This window comes from Gambusia affinis, linkage group LG20 (genome assembly GCF_019740435.1).
Source record: "Gambusia affinis linkage group LG20, SWU_Gaff_1.0, whole genome shotgun sequence".
NCBI classification, from domain to species: Eukaryota; Metazoa; Chordata; class Actinopteri; order Cyprinodontiformes; family Poeciliidae; genus Gambusia; species Gambusia affinis.
Window position 1 is genome coordinate 9,759,343 of NC_057887.1, and position 18,392 is coordinate 9,777,734.

Genomic DNA, 18,392 nt, shown 5'->3' on the forward strand with positions numbered 1-18,392 from the left:
CAAACTGAGAGTGGAAAAACTAAAATAATTAGTGTGACTGGTCACCTTCATTAGAGCAGTAATTTGATCTGTTCTGGAACATATTTCTGCTTCTTAGTAAATTACATCATTTGTTGCTTGTGCATCCATTTCCTTCCACTCAACTTTCTAATTTATAGTTTTGTACCTCATTTTGTGAGATGTGTGCTTCTTTGACTCCACTGGTGAATAATAACCGTCAGCAGTTTTCCTCGTGGATGTGTAGGCCAGCGGTGTAACTTTCATTCACTAACTCCTGAATCCAGCAAAATTCACGCTGCTCCTGGCTAAAACCAACTTCAAAAACAAAATGAAAATACATTTTCAGCAGGTTGTTTGGAAAACACAAAATGAAAGAATGCACCACTTACCCTGTTTCTTGATTTATTTATTTTTATTGAACCCCCCATAACAGCATCACATATTCTGATCCTTGACGTGTTAATAAACTCAGAATTGTTAGATTTGATGCATTTAACGAGAAGGAAGAAAAAAAACATTTTTCACTCTTTGATCTGCTGACCACTGATCAAACCACAACTGTCTGATTCTGGTCTCTGATTTGTGCGTCTCTACTTTTTTCTGTCTTTAAAGGTCATTCTTTCTCCAGAGCATTCATTTTGGTTTTCACTTAGAAAATGGATAATCTGAAAACACCGTGTGGACAGATTACAGCAGTCTTATTACACCCAAATGAGCAAGTTTGAGGTAACTCTTTATGTCCTTTTCCTGCTCCACCCTGCACACAAACAACAGCTCTCCCTCTGGGGGTTTTTCCACTTCGGCGTGAAGGAGCCGGAGTGGCCGGGAGACAACCCTGACCTCGCCCTCGTCCGGAAGCCTAGGGAGCGTTTTCCCACAGCGTCACGTCAGGACTGCGTCACAGGGGCTAGAAGCTTGTTTTAGGCACAAAGAGCCAAACTGAGTCCTCATTCTTTGGGCAACGGGATCCCGACGGCAGTCTGCCGTCCGTCCATCTGCTGCTGGGCCTGCCTCACCTGCTCCTCGCTGCAGCAGTCCTGCAGGAACACGGCCGCCAGGTTGCGCAGGCGGGGGCTCTCTGCCAGGGAGAAGCGCAGCATGCACTGCAGGATTCCCGGCTCGGAGATCTGGGAGCGGGTCGCGGGCGTGGCAAGGTTCATGAGGGTGGTGACGGCCGACAGGACGGTCTCTTCCCGCCGGTTGGACAGGCAGTTTGTGACCAGGCTGATGCCGCCGCTCTGCAGGATGACCTCTCTACACTCAGGGTCCATGCTGAGGTTACACAGCCCCCCTGAGAGCACAGAGGAGGCAGTGAGGTGAAGCTCACGGTTCAAGAAAACTCAGATGTATTGATAATAAAAAAAAAATAAAAGTGTAGGGAATTGGAAAGGCAGCTTTAATTTGGCTGTAAAGTTATTTATTAAATAGCCATGAGCTTGTGAATTGAATGATTGCTGCGTTCTTTATATGAACATTGGTGGCATCCCACATGGATGAGTGTCTTTGGATTTTAGCTCAGTTCATTTTGCTTGTGTAGCAACAAGTTATGACAAATATGTCAGATGTCCCAATTTATTTACAAAAGCGCTGAAGGAATCAAATTCATACCAATACGAGTCAATCAGACGTATTTCAAACAATAAGTCACAGTCCAGTCTTATCATAGATGTAATACAGGACAGTCTAATTCCAGTTATAGTGACGATTAATCAAAATGCATCCATAGAACTTTCTACTAATTTTCTACTCCCGAAATGATTTGCAGCATTTATTTTTCTTTATTTGGAAACTAAAAGCCTACATAAACATGCAAAGATGTGAGACATAAAAAGGACCAATTGAGACGGATTAGGTAAAAACACATAACGATGGAAAAGAGAGATTAAAAATATTTCTTCTAAAGCATTAGGAAGCGTTGCAGTACTAAAGAATAGATATTAAATATTCATATTGTCTACTGCTCACTAGTTTCACTTTATTTAAGCATCTGTGCAGAAGTTCAGGGCAATAATTCACTATTTATGAACTATTTCAAAAAAGAGATATTAATATATGATTGTCATGAAATAATATTTTTATTATTATTTTTTTTTTTTACTGAACTTAAACACGTACCCATCCCAAACTCCACAAAGTTCTCGTTCTCCTCGGTCAGCATGTCCAGGAAGAGGTCGGGCACCTGCAGCTCCTGCAGATACTCCATGTTTTTTGGGTCGTACGCAAAGTTGGCGAGGTTGGCCAGAACTTGCTCTTTGGCCTCTAATAAAGAAAAAATAAGGCAAAAAATTAAATCAATACCACTGATTATATTGTGTTGTTCTAATTTACGCCACCAGGAGGCGCTGTTTGTTGCTATAGCTTTGTGAGATTCTGACTAATTCTTGGTAATATCCCCCTAAAATATGAGTCACAAAGCAGTGCAGACATTTTCTACAAAATTCTTGTCAAAAATGATTTTCAGAAAAAAATTACGATTATTTTAATTAACAAAAAATAAGCTGCTGCATTAAAATGAGTCACAATAATAAATTAAATTCTAGTCTAAGATTGTCCCATGTATCCCATTCCAACATATGAACGTGGTTTAATCTAATCTAATCTAATCTAATCCAATCTAAGTCACTGCTGAGTTTTACTGCTAGATCTGTTTCCTCTGCAACCCAATCTCACATAAACAGGAACCATTAATGTAAAAATGATCTATTAATACGTATTTTCCACCTAGAAATAACACATTTTGCCTCTAAAAGAAGATGCTTGACATAAACAAAAGTCATTAGAGATCAATTAAAATTTGTTACCTTCACTGTCCGTGTCCTGAAATTCAGTGACAAGAGATTGTAAATATTCAAACCGCTCCGGCGCTTCTGTGGAGCTCATATTTCAGCTTCCGGCTCCACTTTGGTCGCTTTTTTGCAAGCCAGCCTCCGATTAATCTGTTTTCTAGCACAGGCTTTCCACATTACTTTACTGATGTTAGTTGTTTTTAGTCGTTCCTCTCTGAAATGTGTCCGACAAAACGAACAAGTAGAAAAACAGTTCCGGGTTTTCCAGGTGTTGTTTCTATTCTGGTAACCCCCCCAAAATGCGCCCCAAATAGCAAATTCAATGCTGCGTTCTAGGAACATCGGAAATAAGAGTTTAAATCTGGGAACAGTGTCAGAGAACAAAGTTCTGCCTCTGAAGGTCGGATTTTACAGAATAGCTCTAAGTTTAGAATCCAATATTGTTTCAAGCTTAAGAGCAAAGTGAAAGTTGTAAACTAATTACTGTCTCTTCTCGGAAAAAATGTTTATGTTTTCTTATTATTCTGAACGTTCAGCTACGATTTACGACTAACTTCAACACGCCGTGAAGAAACCGAGGGAAAAAGCACACATCAATTGGGACGCAAAGTCCGACACAACACCGGAAGTTGTTACCAGACCTAAGGAGGTGGGTATGTCTGTGCTGTTGTGTCAGCCCACACTCGGAAGGTCATCTACAGAAAAATCTACCTAATGTAGATTTAAAATTTTATTTTTATTTTCAGGCAATACGCCTCGTTAATGACACAAACACGCTACGATGACACAACACAAGCTGTCCGCCAGAAAACGTTTCACCAAACCGATTCTGTTCGGGACTGTGCTGATAGGACTCGCTACTGTTTTCATAAACAGGTAATTTATTATTTGTGCCTTTAGTTATATTAAATAAATGTGCTATTTATTACAATTCCGAAATTTGGAGGTCTGCCGTGATTGCTAAAAATATATTTATTTACTTCACTATGTAAATAGTAAAGTTCTGATGACATTTAATCTCGCAGAGATCTATTCTTGAGAGAGAAAAAAACAACCAAATAAACAACCAGTAGTCTATTTTACTTTTTGGTCCGTTGTTAATTTTTATTGTCAAAATTTGTTAACTTGCCTTCAGTGTGAATAACAACTTACACTTATTAGTGCAGGTCTGATCCTTTGACATGAGACATTTTTCAGTTTTATGTAATTCCTCAGTATTGTCTCTACAGGTTTGTGAGCTCTGTGCTGCTGTCATATTGGAAGATTGTTACAAGTACAAACTGCAGAGCACTAAACTATTAATGTTAAATAAACTGTCTAGTTGGCCAGAAAAACGTTTTTAGAGTTATTGAACTTTTTTTGGGACAATAATATTTGAGTCACATGGTCAAAACGTTTTGATTTTTCTTTCTAGGAACCAGCAGCTTTCTCTGGTTTTAACGGCATGAATCACGATAGTACCAAGGTAGAAAACAATTATAGAAGAAAATTGTTTTCTACGTTTTTAGCTTGAAACTTTAGAGTGGAGATTTGTGATGAAATAGTCTTAAAGTTACATTTCCAGCATTCTTTTACATTCATCTCCCAGTTTAAACTTATCTTCAGGAATAATAACTGATGCTGCTTATTTGTTCTTCTTTATTGCAAAAATAGCATTCAAACTCAGATGCTCTTGCACAATCTCCTACTGGTGGTGATGTCTAAGTGTTGCACATTAATTAATCAGTTAACTTATTACAAACTGTCTAACATTTTCTAAATAAACTGCGATCAACTTCCACCGTTTGGTAAAAGTTTAGAGAGAAATGTTCAGCGGTGTAGTGTTTTTTTGTTTTTAATAACAATCGCTGTGAAGAAATCAGACCTTAGGCAGTGAAACACTAAATTGTAGCTGTGAATCTGGAACTCTGTTCTGGTTTAGATCCTTTCAGATCTGTCAGTGCTGTACGTTGTTTGATGGGTTTGGAGTCTTTTCAGAAGGAAAATAGCAAGTGACTTGCATCTGATGAATTTTAGCTTGTATGGTCCTGACAGGTGACCAGCTGGTCAAAAGCTTAAAACTCCAATCTTTTTCTGATCACTGAACTCACCGTGCGAATCACTACCAGGACTCACTGACCAAGCTCTATGATTTGGACATAGTTATTGGGGGCTATTAGTACTGTCAGTAATGTGTTTCAAATTGATTTAGAGGAAGCACTGAGACATAAGAAATAATTTAAAAGGAAAGTGTCATTTTTCCAACATGTGGAGTTAAAATAAAGTTTTAGAAAAAAACAGAGATTGCTGTGTTAATTGTGCTAGCTGCTTAATTGTGTTAACTAGCTTCACAAAAGATTGTGAAGCTAGTTTAAATATTACCCGTAAAAATATGTATAAAATCCTGCTTCATTGCCACTCTGTTCTCTCACGAGGTGTGACATCACCTCTGCTGCTAATATTGATAAATGATGACCACTCAGCAGGAAGCTTTGATAAATATACTTGATGCTGTTTTTATATCCTGACTGCTGCAGTACAGAAAGAGAATGGACGGTTTTAGCATGACACATGCTTATAAAAACTGGAAATCAGAAGAAATCACAAATATGACAAAAAATTAACATTTGTTATTTGTGCAACTATTGTGAAAGAATCACCAGATCTGTTATTTCAAAATTAATTTTGAGATCCTGCAAATGCTCAAGTAGACTTACAAAGTTAATCTCAGGTTAGGTTGGTGTCTTCCATGTAAATCGCTGAACTATTCCTGAAGGATGGTGGTAAATCGGAAGCTGTTGATTTTAAGAATATTCACAATTTCCCTGCTGGGTTTTACTTTTTTTTTTTTCATAATAGCTGTAGAAATCTGTCCTAGTGAGATTTCTGTTTCTTCTGCCATGCAGACATAAGTTCTTCAAGGAGGTGGATGTCATCCGGGCCCAGGAGAGAGCACGCAACGAGTCCAAGAGGATGGAGGTCCTGGAGAGGCGACAGAAGCAGATGGAGGAGCTGGCAGAGAAGAAGAAGCAAGGCGGAGCGTGACTGAACAAAACAGACACTTCTGGGCTCCCTTCACCTTGTTAATGAAGTCGGCCGACGCCGAGCAGATCAGCAGACTCTGTAAGCATCCACTTTTCAGAGAGAAGAGAATGAAAAAAGGGCTTTTCTAAATTTTGCACTCAGCCTGTGTGCACAGATTGACTTGTTGCCTTCAAATTGTGAAAGAAGTCAAACTGCTCTCCATGTATCAACTCCATGTGTGTTTCTAGACCTTTATAAATCATCTGAAGAGAATGTTTGTCCAGCAGAGGGCAGAACGTGCAACTTAAAGAGCCCTGTGAGTGCAAGTTGTGAGCTAAATCCTTATTATTATTTGTTGTGTTTTTATTTTCATGCAATGTTTCATATAAATGCAACGGCAAACCCTGTTCAAGAAATGTGCTTGTTACCTGAAAGCAGTTTTTATTGTGTGAAATTCTAGAGGAATTAATTGCGCACAGGAGTGATATATTTCAAGTTTTCATTTCTGTTAATTTTGATGTTTGTAGCTTATTAAAACCCTGAATGTTGTTTTTCAGAAAATTCAAATGATGCATCAGACCAATAAAAAAAATATACAGGAATGTGGATCTTCTAAAAACTAAAATCTAATTATTTCTGAATGCAAATGTGGATTTATGAGCCAAATAATTTCATAAAAAAAATAAATCATTTTTAACTTATATTTGCCCAAGTTAGTACTTCCTTAACAATAAAATGCGGTGAAGTCATTTGTGACAATAAATACATCTTTTATTGGTTACATGCAGTCAAGAAATCAAATAAACTCACAAACAGCAAAAAACATATTGCACTAGAACTGACCGACATTCCACATAAACCTGGAAATAAATTGTGCAATGGCTTTAAAAAAAGTTAAAACAGGTAAAAAGAGAACAGAAATTAAATTGAGGGATAGTTTAGATTTTTTTTAGATGCACGAGTTGGATTTGAGTAAACAGAGTTCTGTAAAAAAAAATAAAAAATTCAACATAAAAAAAAAAAAAAAAAAAACTGAGACAGACCTCAAACCAACAGTCTGCAGCATAAACAGCCATGGACCAAAATCACAGTCAATAAAAATGTATTTTGTGTTGATCAAAGATTGCAGAAACCTCCTTTGTTTGGCTCCGCCTTAACTTAACATTCACTAGGTAAGACACTGACTGCTCATAATGTCTCTTGATCACCACGGGTAGAAAATCTGAACTATCCCTTTAGCATGTCTGAACTCTCCACTTCGTTGCTGAGCTGTGAACGCGGATCAATATGACCAATACTGTACGCTTCATGTCACAAAGTTTAAAGTTACGTTGTGTGACTCGCTACAAAGACTCACTAGACACTAGTTCTGTAAATAAAATGACTTCAACATTGTTCAAGCACACGTGTTGAACAATTCAAACTGACCGACGTGTGTGAAGGTTTAGCTGACGTTATTGCTTAGTAAGAATGTGAGAAATTCTGCCTACAAGTGAGAAAAGTGTCGATTATTGTGTCAGAAATGTAACATTTGCATAATATTGCCAGAGTCAGGTGAGCAGAAAGACCCTCATAGCCTTTCTCAGAGCCAGACAGATAAACAAACACCCATCACTCACACACGGAGCCACCATTACAGCAGTCACAAAGCACAAGAGTCGAGTCAGAACAACAGACGGCGTTGAACAACAAGGAGGGCGCAGCCGGGGACGGTGCAACGAAGCGTTCGATCTCTGCTCCTGTGCTGCAGGGTCTCACACGGCCAGGCGCACCAAGCCGGGCGAGGAAGCGGCGGGCGCGGAGGTGATGGCTGTCAGGGTCCCGGGGTCGAGCCTGTTCACCGTCCCACTGCAACAAAGCCACCCAAACAATGTCACCGTCCACGCATCACTTCCTCTGTACAGGATCCAGAACTGACTCAACGTGAACGTCGTTCCATTTATGATTTCAGCAGCTTTCAGACACGCAGATGAGATGCAAATAATGAAAACGATCACATAAATGAAACATCTGTGTGATCCACACACCTTAATGTGTGTAGATGAAAAGGTTTATAGACATTTTTCTGATATGTTTCTTTTGTCTGAAAAGATCAGGCAAAACTCAAAACCAAATACCCGATATGTTTAAGAAAGTAAAAAGAGAAAATGAAAACAGAAGCTCATTTTCCATAGCGTTATGATTCCAGGTAGAGATAAACTGATTAGATTTAGCAGCAACAAGTATCTCAAAGAGCTCACAACTTTCCAGAACTCAAAGGTCACGTTCCTGGAATAAGCAAAGACAAATATATTTGTTTTGCACATTTGAAGAGAATTCAGAGAACTTTACACGATGCATGAACATACTGATTACTTTTCAGAACTGATTTACAATAAACTAAATCTGCGTCGGTAAAGGAATGCAGCCAGTAAGTTCCTGGTGAGTTCTGTAAAAGTTACAGAGAATTAATGTTAACATGTAAGACACTCAGCAAACAGGTGGAACAAACCAGAAAACCTCACGGCTCCTAGTAGGACAACGGCCCTAAACATGCAGCCAGATCTACAATGATGTGTTACTACTGTGTGTTAGAATGGCCCAGTCAAAGCCCAGAGCTAAATCCCATTTAGAATCTGTGGCAAGACTTTAATCATGCTTTCCAACCCTAATCGTTCGCTTGGTTCCTACCTGCCTGCTAATCGTATTGATAGAGTGGCTTCCAGTTGACTCTCTCTCACTTTCCCACCCGCGTTTATTATATGACTGTACAGAAATAACGCTAACTTATAAGTTTGTAAGGGTCTCATGATCTGGGTTATATTTTCAGCTAAAATATTTTTTTGTGTGTGTGCAATGAATTAATTTGCACCACTGCCAGAAGTTTAGGCCACCACTCCACCAGTTCAGGTCTGATAAAAGACTCTATAACGGGACATCAGAGCTCTACCGCCACCGTCAATCAGCCCACCGCCGTCGCTATTTCTACGTGATTAGAGAGGAGGCTTGTTAGACCCAACACAGACAGCATGCATCCCAAAACCTTCTCCACAAGGCAAAGGAGCTGGATTTACCCAGAACTAACGCCGGGAATATGACTGTCTCGGTTCTGCTGGGACAAAACGCACACACGTTTGAGATTCCTCTCATCGTTTCCTCTGTGAATGCGTATAGTATGCCAACAACATGCTGAGCGCGCGCGTCACTTACGCTCTGTCAAAGTACGACGTGCTGAGTGCTTGGGCGTAGCTGGTTGTGTTTGCGTTCAGCGCGTTGCTGTTGTCCAGAGAGAACGCCTTCCGGGCTTTCTGGTCTTTAGCAAAGTTCCTGCAGGCGGCGAGTTTCGACTCCAAAGCCTGGATGGAGGTAAAAACACAAAGAGGGAAGAAGGGAGAGTTTCTGGAGAGAGACGCAGTGGGTAAAACAGGAAGAAGGAAGAAGGAATCCCCTCACCCCGACTTTCCGGAGTAAATCACTGACGATGTTGAGCGCTGATATTCTGGCGGAGGGAGTCAGAGGACAGTTGCTGCCGTAGCCGTTAGACAGAACTGAAACAGCAATGCTTTATATTAAAATGTAGAAGAAGACTTTTGGCTTGTGTTGAACACAAAACAAAAACAAAAGTCTGTGATGTTTTTAAAAAAAATGTGAATATAAAAATAGTTGTAATGTTTGCCATATTTTTTTTTTTACTTGTTTTATAAATTTGATTTTATTTATTTTACAACTTGGTTTTTGTTAGGACAGTGGTGGCTTCATCATAAGGCTGTTGACCAAATGTAGGTTTTGTCTCATTTTCTCTACATTTCAAAAAGCACATAGAAAGAAAATATATATTAAATCGGCGGTTTTCAAAGTGCTCTGGCGCCTCCCCTGGGGGGCGCCAGAGCACTTTAGGGGAGGCGCGGTGCGAGGGAAAAAATAAACCGGAAAAGCTATCTGCTTGCTGTCTACTGATGTGAGAGAAACGTCTTTTACGCACACGATCAACTCTGTGGATTTAGGAAAAAGTTGGTACTGTGCGCTGGTGGAGCGGGATCAGTGGAAATGTTTCCTTAGAGGATGTTTTGGCCAGTGATGGTAACGCATTGACGCCGGACCACTTTTTTCAGTAACCAGTAATCTAACGCGTTGCTATTTCAAATCCAGTAGTCAGACTACAGTTACTTATCAAAATCATTTTTGCGTTACTGCGTTACTATCTTCTTTTGTTATTTAATCGTATTTCCTCTACGTGTCTTGTCAAGTGACCGACGTCTCTATGCGACAGAAATGTAAACAATGGAGGGAGATGCGCATTTTGTTGGAGGAAAAACTGGAACTATTTTGAGTTTCTGTCGCCAAGTCCGATTATTATAAGCGGCTTTGGGCTTCATTTTTTTTTAAGTCGTTTGAAAATTTAACGAGTTGCTGGTTGCGCCTTTTTGGGCTCGTTTTTGAACGTGAAGTTACTCATTTGGGCTTGGAAATAAGCAGAGACTCATAATAAATCCCAGAATTTGTCCGTCATTAAGGTAGTTTTAGTCAGTCTCTCTCTGTCCATCATTTCCCGGATGATCCGTCCCGCTGTGTCTTTGTTAATGTCAAGTTAATGTATTACCTCTGAATGACAAGGCGCCCAGAAAACTGCAAACATCGAGACTAATATGAACAGCGCAATAAACATGAAAACAGCCACGAATAAACGTGTCCGTAGTTGGCAATAATTATAATGGCAAGTTAGCACCGTTATAATTATTAATATTACTGTAAGTGTCACAAATCTGTGCAACCATCTGAGCTGTGGAGCTGCAGGAGGAGCTCTGTGTGCTGTGACACCAAACTCAGGGGCGTAACGCAGAATCTGGAGGCTGGGGGAGGGGGGGCTTTAAAATCCTTCTTAGAGTTTTCCAGACACAAATTACTCACGTTTTTATTTTTTGTACTGGTACAATCTCCTCTTCAGTTCAACCTTATCAGTGGAGACACATTGTTGATGTTACCATTATAAAATAGCTTACAATTAAGTTTGGCAAAGCTCAATGTGATTTTGTCTGCTGAAAGTAACTAAACAGTTATTTTAATGTAACTTATGTTTCCAAGTCAGTAGTCAGTAATATAACTAAGTTACTTTTTCAATCAGTAGTCCGATTAAAGTTACTTTTCAAAGTAACCATGCCATCACTGGAAATGCAGGTTTTGTCTTGGAGGGGGTCTCTACCCTTTCAAAAAGCTTTGAAAAGAAAATATGTATTAAATGATTAAATAAAATAAAGAAAGAAAATAACAAAATGCAATTTTATGAATTTTAATCACTGATCATGCTTTTTAAAAATGTTATTTTACATGTTTTATTATTTTTTCTCAAATTATGTTTTGCATATTTTCTGTGTTTTGATAAGAAAATCGCTTTTCTTTAATTCCTTTTCTCTCAAGCTTGTATATTAACCTTTTTTCCCCCCTCTTTTTAGAAAACTGTCTTTATCAACATAAGATAACCCTCCAGAAACCAGGAAGCCTTTCTCTAGCTGTTTCGTCTTTCTTTACGTAAAATTAAATCAGCAGGACATTTTGATAAGTCATGATGAACAATCTACCTGATGGATTGGCGAAGGCGTTGTCCAGACTTTTGCTCAGAGGCGTTGCAGGGAGGGACAGGGAGGCTTGTACTGCGGAGTCCATCTTGATGTTGTCCTGCGTCGGGGAACTGGGAGCCGACATCCGGCTCATGTCTGCCTGCCGCTCTCGCACGGCCAGCTCCTGACGCAAATCTTTAAAACCCCAACAGAGGAAAAAAAGGAGGTCAGCAGGAGCCTCGAAAAAACATTTACATCATTTTAAAATGGCCATATTTTGTCATTTCACGACCTCAAACTTCAGTCTGTTTCACTGAGAAACATTGCGAAGTTGAAGCCCACGAACATCAATTTCCACGTCTTTATTAGTTACGTTACGCCAATGAGAGGAAGGCGAACGCAGCAGCTGCATGTTGACGAGCTGAGTGAGCGACAGAGTGGATCATTTGTGGGATTTAGCCAATAACCACCTCGAGCTTCATCCTTTAACCTTTGCACCGACACCAGAAGCGACTCCTTCTCGTCCAGCTCGCTCTCCAGGAAGGCGTTCCTCTCGATGGCCTGGTTCAGGCGCTGCTCGAAGTTCTCCAGAGAAACGATGGTGGCTCTGAGGACGCAGCGTAAACAAAAACATCACTACTCCGCTGCAAAAACACAAGATTTCACCAAGTATTTTGTCTGTTTTCAAGTGAAAATATCTTATCACACTTGAAATAAAACAAAGCTAACTCACAAGTAACTTTTCAGCAAGGTATAGAAGCTTGTTTTAGGTAAATAATTCCTTAATATTAATTAATAAAAGTAGAAGTTCCACTAGTAGATTATCTCAATTATAACAAGATATATATCCCATGTTACAAGTGAAATAATCTGCCAGTGGAACTAGACGTTTTTCATCAATATTAAGAAATTATTGACTAAAACTTAAATATTTCCTGAAAAGTATTTGTAAGTTAGTTTTGTGTTACTCCATAATGATATCTGCACTAGAAACATGACCAAAAAAAAAAAAAAAAATACTTTTTGCTTTTTCAGGGTTTGATCTGAAAGAAGTTCTTTGAAATAAAAGAATTGGATTTCAAACCTTTTTCCATCTGAATACCATGCAGGATGTTCAGTGTTATTTGTACACAACTTAAAAAAATAAATAAAAAATTGCAATACAGTAAATGTAACTGGGAATAACATGCACAGACCGTTTGGCTCTCTCCAGGTCGTCATTGGACTGCTCCAGCTCTCGAACGTATTTGTGGAGCTGCTCCTTGATGCTGCGCGTTTGTCCCAGGTCGTCCTCCAGCACCGAGATCTGCTTGAAGCTCTGAGAGTACTGCTGCTCCAGCCGCTCCTGAACACGGAGACGTTCAAAACAACAGAGGCCATTTCAGTAGAGACATGGACACAATGTTCCAGGTCCTGTTCCTCATCGCCGTCCTTCTTTCTTCAATATGCCCTCTTTTAGCTCTTTGCACTCCTGCGGCGGATGTGAGCTGTGACCCATTTATCCCGGACACAATAAGCTCAATAAAAACCACGAGGCTTTCTGTGTCTGACCTACATCTGCTGATGAATCGCCCTGGGAACAGGAAGCAGCCACACGGGTCTGTGTTTCTGCTCCTGTCCCTGCTGGAAACCCAGGGACTAAAGCAGCGGGTACTGACTCAAATCATCATCAGCAGGGATGCAGGGGAGTTTCTGGGCCAGGTTTTCATTTACCAGACATGGATCAGAACATAGACTCTGTGAAGGATTTCTGATCTTCACATTTTTATTGTGTAAAAAAGCAGCTGGAAACATGGAATAGGAAACGTGGTAATTATAAGAATGAGTCTGAGCCTCATGAATTATTTATTAGAGCTGTGCATGTCGGTGTTCGGAAAGAATGGGGCCAAGCAGGTGGCAGGATTAGAAAAGAGGGGGTCTCTCAGATACGTTCCACCTCCAGCTTTAAATCCTCCCTGGACAGAAATGTTTGATTTAGGGCTGCAAAACGAGAAGGCGGCCAGTATCAGGTGCTTTGTGGTTGTTTCTGGAGTTACCTTCAGCATCTCCACCTCGTTCTTCAGCCTCTGGTTCTCGGAGTGCAGGTCTTTGACGCGGTGCTCGGCCTGGCCCAGCTGGGCCTCCAGCTCGGCCTCCAGCTCTCTGCTCCCCTCCTGGAACTCCAGCAGCTCCTCCTGGGCCTCCTCACAGCTGTGATGTGAGGAGCCATTAGACAACAGGAGGAGGTCTCAGCAGAGCCGGGAGCCATGAATCAACTGCTACAGCTAAACACGTTTTCTTATTATTATTTTTTTCAACTTTTTCATGTTTATTTTATCGAACCGCAGCGCTGACCCACATGCAGCTACCAAAACTCAAACACGGGAGGCGCTTCGGAGGATTTATGTGCTCAGCATTGCTACATTTGTCCGGGGGTCAGAGGTCAGTCTGTACTTCAAGTGTAAATGTGTCTTGCTTCCCTGCGGTAGAAATATGATAGACTGTGTTGATGATGGCAAAAGAAGAAGAAGAAGAAGAAAAAAAGGAAATCCTTAAAGCCCCTCGAAATGATTCACCTGACACAAAATTGACCTTTTTTCAGGACTATCTCAACATCCAGATCTAAAATCTTCTGAAAACCTGAGGAGGATCTAAAGAAACTCAGAGACTCTTTGAAGAATATATGAATAATATGAGTTACAGCAACATTTTAATTTTGGAATCAATAAAGTATTTTTGAATTAAACCTCTTAGTTCAGAAGTTTTCTGTCCAACTTTTTGGACTGGAAAAAGTCCAAAAAGTAAACATGCAATGAAACTGGAATTATGCATATTTTTAGTTACTGCAATATTCTGTGTTTGATTCAGATGATTTGGTACTTTTTAAAAATGTATCTTTTGATAAATGTACTATCTATTAAAGAAAATATTTCAATCTGCTTCCTTTTGCAGGATGCAATGGAAGGTTGTTTTTTTTTTTTTTTTTTTTTGCTCCACAATGTCTGATAATCATACAATAAGGTTAAATGTGCAAATCTGGAATAAAAAAAAAAATTTTTTCTAAATATTTGTGATAGAGTTTCACCAAACTTTCTACAAAACAGGACAGCATTGTTAGATTAGTTTCTGCTTTTGGCGTACAAACTCTGCTCTCTCAGATCGATGCTGTTCAACTAAAAACTGGTGGTAAAAGCAGAAATGACATATTTATTTAGATTTAACATAAAATATTATTGAGTCAACGTGAAACCAGGCCTGAATATAAAGTGAGAATCAAACTTTCTCAGCGTTTTAACCTCACTGGACTCAAATCTAGAACATTTCATGAAAATCAATGTTTATCAAGATGATACTGATGCAGATGACACAGGAGAACACGTGACTTCAGAGCAGATTCGCCATAAAGAGCTGATTATGTAAGCGTCTGCTGACGCGGTCATGAACACACACACACACGCACACACACACACATCCAGCTGTCTAAAACTGGCATCTTGTGAGCTCAAATGTTGCTGGTGGCACAGAGCCAGGGAGTCCATTTGTCCTCGGTACACAGGGGGTAAAACTAAGAGAGGCTTTGAACTGGCTTCACTTTGAAAAGATCAAATATTACACGCATGTCCACTTCATCCTTGTTACCACGCCTTAACGACGCTCCCGCCTGTGGAAATGAGCAATCAGAATCCTCTACAGAGGACAATCACACACTTTTAGGGTCAATTTTGATCACATGCTCAGCTCATTTTGACTTGAATTACCTTTACTACAGTCCAACTGAGCAGAAAAAAGTTACTGTATTATTAACATAATACTTGGATAAATCAGACCAGAACACCTTCTTGTGTTTACAGTGTCCCCCACATGGCAATCCATGCTACTTTGAAACCACAAGACATGTTTTTTGAGGTAAACAAAGGTCAAATTTCCTGCTTTAAAAGAACGCCTCTCATTTGATGATCTATAAATAGCAGGCAGCCTCAGCTCTGAAGGTCGGTTATTGTCTGAAAACGTTCACATAACTGGGTGTTGGCTTCCTTTGACACAAGATGTTTAGAGCTCAGTTTTATCTAATCGGTCTTAAGCTGTGTTCCAGCTTTAAGACTCAGGTAAGTTTCGCAGCCTGCAGTGGGAATTGTTGTGCATAAAGAAGAAAAAAAAAACAAAGAGTCTTTGCAGCTCTTTACACCCTCAGTGAAACATGAGCTGCTGAGAGACACTCTTCCTGCTCGATGCGCAGAAGAGTGTCACTGGAGATGGAAAACCTGCTTTCATTGGAGAGCATGAAAACGAGTTTTGGAATGATGTCCTGTTAGATGTTTCAGACGCTTGAACACATTTTAATTGTTTTATTTGTCAAGGAAAAAATAAGTTATCAGAATTAACCTGGCTCTTAATTAACCAAATTTATTTGGGATTCCGAGTTCCGTTAGAATAACCCGAATAATGAAGAAATCACCCTGGCTGACAGCATGAAGTAGCAGATGACAAAACTAACTAGCAACCCTCCCGACTCCACTAAGGGACAAGGGTGAACAGAAAATGGATGGATGGATGGATGACAAAACTAAATCTCTGGTATATATCGGTCTGGAAAAAAAACTTTGCAGCTTCACAGCTTCTGAAACATTGTGAAGCTGGGAAATGATCCAAAGCACAACAGCAAGTCCAATGAATGGCTTGAAAATATGCGATGTGACTTAATCAAAGTCTGTACTTCAATGCGCAAAACAAATAGATGCATGGTCTTTAAAAAGAATGATTCATGCTGTAAAATACATTGAAAAAAATATTTCTGCACAGAAACGTCAGCCAGGATTCCCCACAGTGACGTAAAAACACTCATTGTGTTCACCTGGTCCGAGTTGCGACCCAGAACGACGCCATAGGTTAGTAATTTTGTGGGGAAAAGGAGCTTTTTGTGCCGCTCTCTCATATAAAATCCCTGTGAAATATTTTACATTCTTTACGGTTATATCATGATGAAAGTGGGAATGTTTACAAGAGGTATGAAAAGCAGTGGGAAGATCAGATTACCGCTAGATGTTGATTATGCTCAGTAAAAACATATAAATAGCCTTTGGTAAATAAAGTGAGCCTTTCTGTTTCTGCAGGGGAAAGGCATCCATGTTGTCATTACTTACCCTTTCTTGTACTTGAGGGAAAGAGTTTTCCAGAAATCAATTTCCTCGTCCTTCGAGGAGAATTTTGGCATCATGTCCATTTCCATGGCAAACAAATCTACAGGAGAGAATTAGCAAAGTACATATATTAACTTGAAACTGGAAACTGGAATGGAAGAAGGTTGATTTTTTATTTTTTATTTGGTGTGGTTCTGCATCCATGTCATTACATGTTTTAGATCATTATCCGCTGTAAGACCCGATGATGACCTATTTTCAGTGTAAAACATATTTTAAAAATGGCTGGGTTTATGCTGTTTTGACCAGACGGTTTGAGCCTCATCATTTTTTACAGGCAGACTGAACCTCTTCCGCAGGACGACAGTAAATAATGTTAACATGATCCAACCCAGCAATGTTGCCCAAAATCAACTAAAGCCCAGATTTATCAACATTTGATTAAATTAAAAACGTTACAAATAGTTCTCAATAGTGTCCAAGGGATCTAAATTATTACAAATCCTCCATTGTACTTGACAGTGGAGCAGAGTTGAGGTGTTCATGGAGTGGGAATATTTAATCAAAGCCCACAGTTCCAGTTAAAGTCTCAGGAGAGGGTAGCAGAAGCCTCATGTTTCAATGTTTGACCCTAACCCAGTGATAAATGTGGAAGGCGCTAGTAAACGCAGTGCCTATATAAGATAAAGTGAGACTAGGACTTACACCACAGCAGGGCATTATTAATCAGAAACACTCAGTGAAGACTAGCAGCCCCCAACATGATGGTTAAACAAAGGGCTTCATACAAATGTGTGTCACACTTCTCAGGTCTTTATTTGTAAAACTTTTTTTTTTTTTTGCATGTGTTATTTTATTCCACTCACAACTACGCACTGCTTTGTGATAGTTCATCACATGAAATCTCCAAAAAATACATTAAGATGTACAGAATTAGTTTTTATTACATTTAATAATGATGAGATCAAAACACATTTGTACATAAAATAAAGATCTTAATTTAGTCTAATTTGATTACATAGAGCACTTTTAATGTCTAACAGACAATATTATTTTATTCATAAATGATCATCAAATAATTTATCCATCCATTTTCTGTTCACCCTTGTCCCTAATAGTTGCTGGTGCCTATTTCCAGCTACATGCAAACTCCATGCAGAAAGACCGGAAATCGAACCCAGGACCTTCTTGCTGCAAGGCAACAGCTCTACCAACTGCGCCACAGTGCAGCCCCCTCAAATAACTCATCTTGTATATTATTAAATGTTTAGCGTATTTATTATTTACGACTAGTGTCACATCAGAATACCTTTAAATTAGGTGGGGATTATATTTTTTGTCTTTCAGAAATGACATGATTTTTTTTTTTGATAAATTGATCTGGTTTTAATGGGTTAATCGATGATGAAGCTGAACACAGATCAGATGTTTATCAGATTTTAATGGCTCATAAAGAAAATATTTAGTTGTACATTCTATTGAAATATAGACAAAAGGATAATAAACGTACATTTTTCCATAATTATATTTAATATCGGACTTTATTGGGGTTAGGGCGAGACACATCGATGATGCTATTGAACTCAGCTGTCAAAACTGGGTGTGCAACAATCCGAACACACGGCCAGCCAGAGACGACCACGATGGATCCAGTATTTTAATTCGGTTTATTTATTTGTTGTTGTTTTGTTTTTTTTTTTTACTTCAAGGAAAGGACTATATAAAAACAAAGTGCATCAGTACCTGATCATCGCTTCCAAAGGTTTATCGGTCCATCGCTGCTCGGAGCTGCTGAAGCTGACCGTCCTCTGCTGTCTGATCTCCAATCCACTGCGTTCAGCGCGATTTAAAGGGGAACACACCTATAAAATAAATCACAGTTTCTCCTATTATTAATTTCTCTTCTATCTCTTTCTACGGGATGTTGAGAGTGAGTAATTTATCTCCACAGA

At 39.4% G+C, this 18,392-nt stretch overlaps 2 protein-coding genes across 2 annotated transcripts; both read right to left on the reverse strand.

Moving 5' to 3' along the window:
• Window positions 1-389: 389 nt before the first annotated feature.
• On the reverse strand, window positions 390-3,116 carry armc7 (armadillo repeat containing 7). Its single transcript, XM_044101507.1, has 3 exons — window positions 2,802-3,116; window positions 2,116-2,259; window positions 390-1,291 (listed from the first exon to the last, which is right to left on the reverse strand). Exons 1-3 carry the CDS (start codon window positions 2,878-2,880, stop codon window positions 948-950), a joined length of 567 nt encoding a protein of 188 aa, XP_043957442.1. The 5' UTR covers window positions 2,881-3,116; the 3' UTR covers window positions 390-947.
• A 3,660-nt stretch (window positions 3,117-6,776) lies between these two features.
• ndel1a (nudE neurodevelopment protein 1-like 1a) lies at window positions 6,777-18,309 on the reverse strand. The gene is made up of 9 exons (XM_044101504.1): window positions 18,184-18,309; window positions 16,444-16,540; window positions 13,360-13,513; window positions 12,520-12,668; window positions 11,794-11,930; window positions 11,345-11,518; window positions 9,222-9,316; window positions 8,979-9,124; window positions 6,777-7,637 (listed from the first exon to the last, which is right to left on the reverse strand). Exons 2-9 carry the CDS (start codon window positions 16,527-16,529, stop codon window positions 7,544-7,546), a joined length of 1,035 nt encoding a protein of 344 aa, XP_043957439.1. The 5' UTR covers window positions 16,530-16,540; window positions 18,184-18,309; the 3' UTR covers window positions 6,777-7,543.
• Window positions 18,310-18,392: the final 83 nt, after the last annotated feature.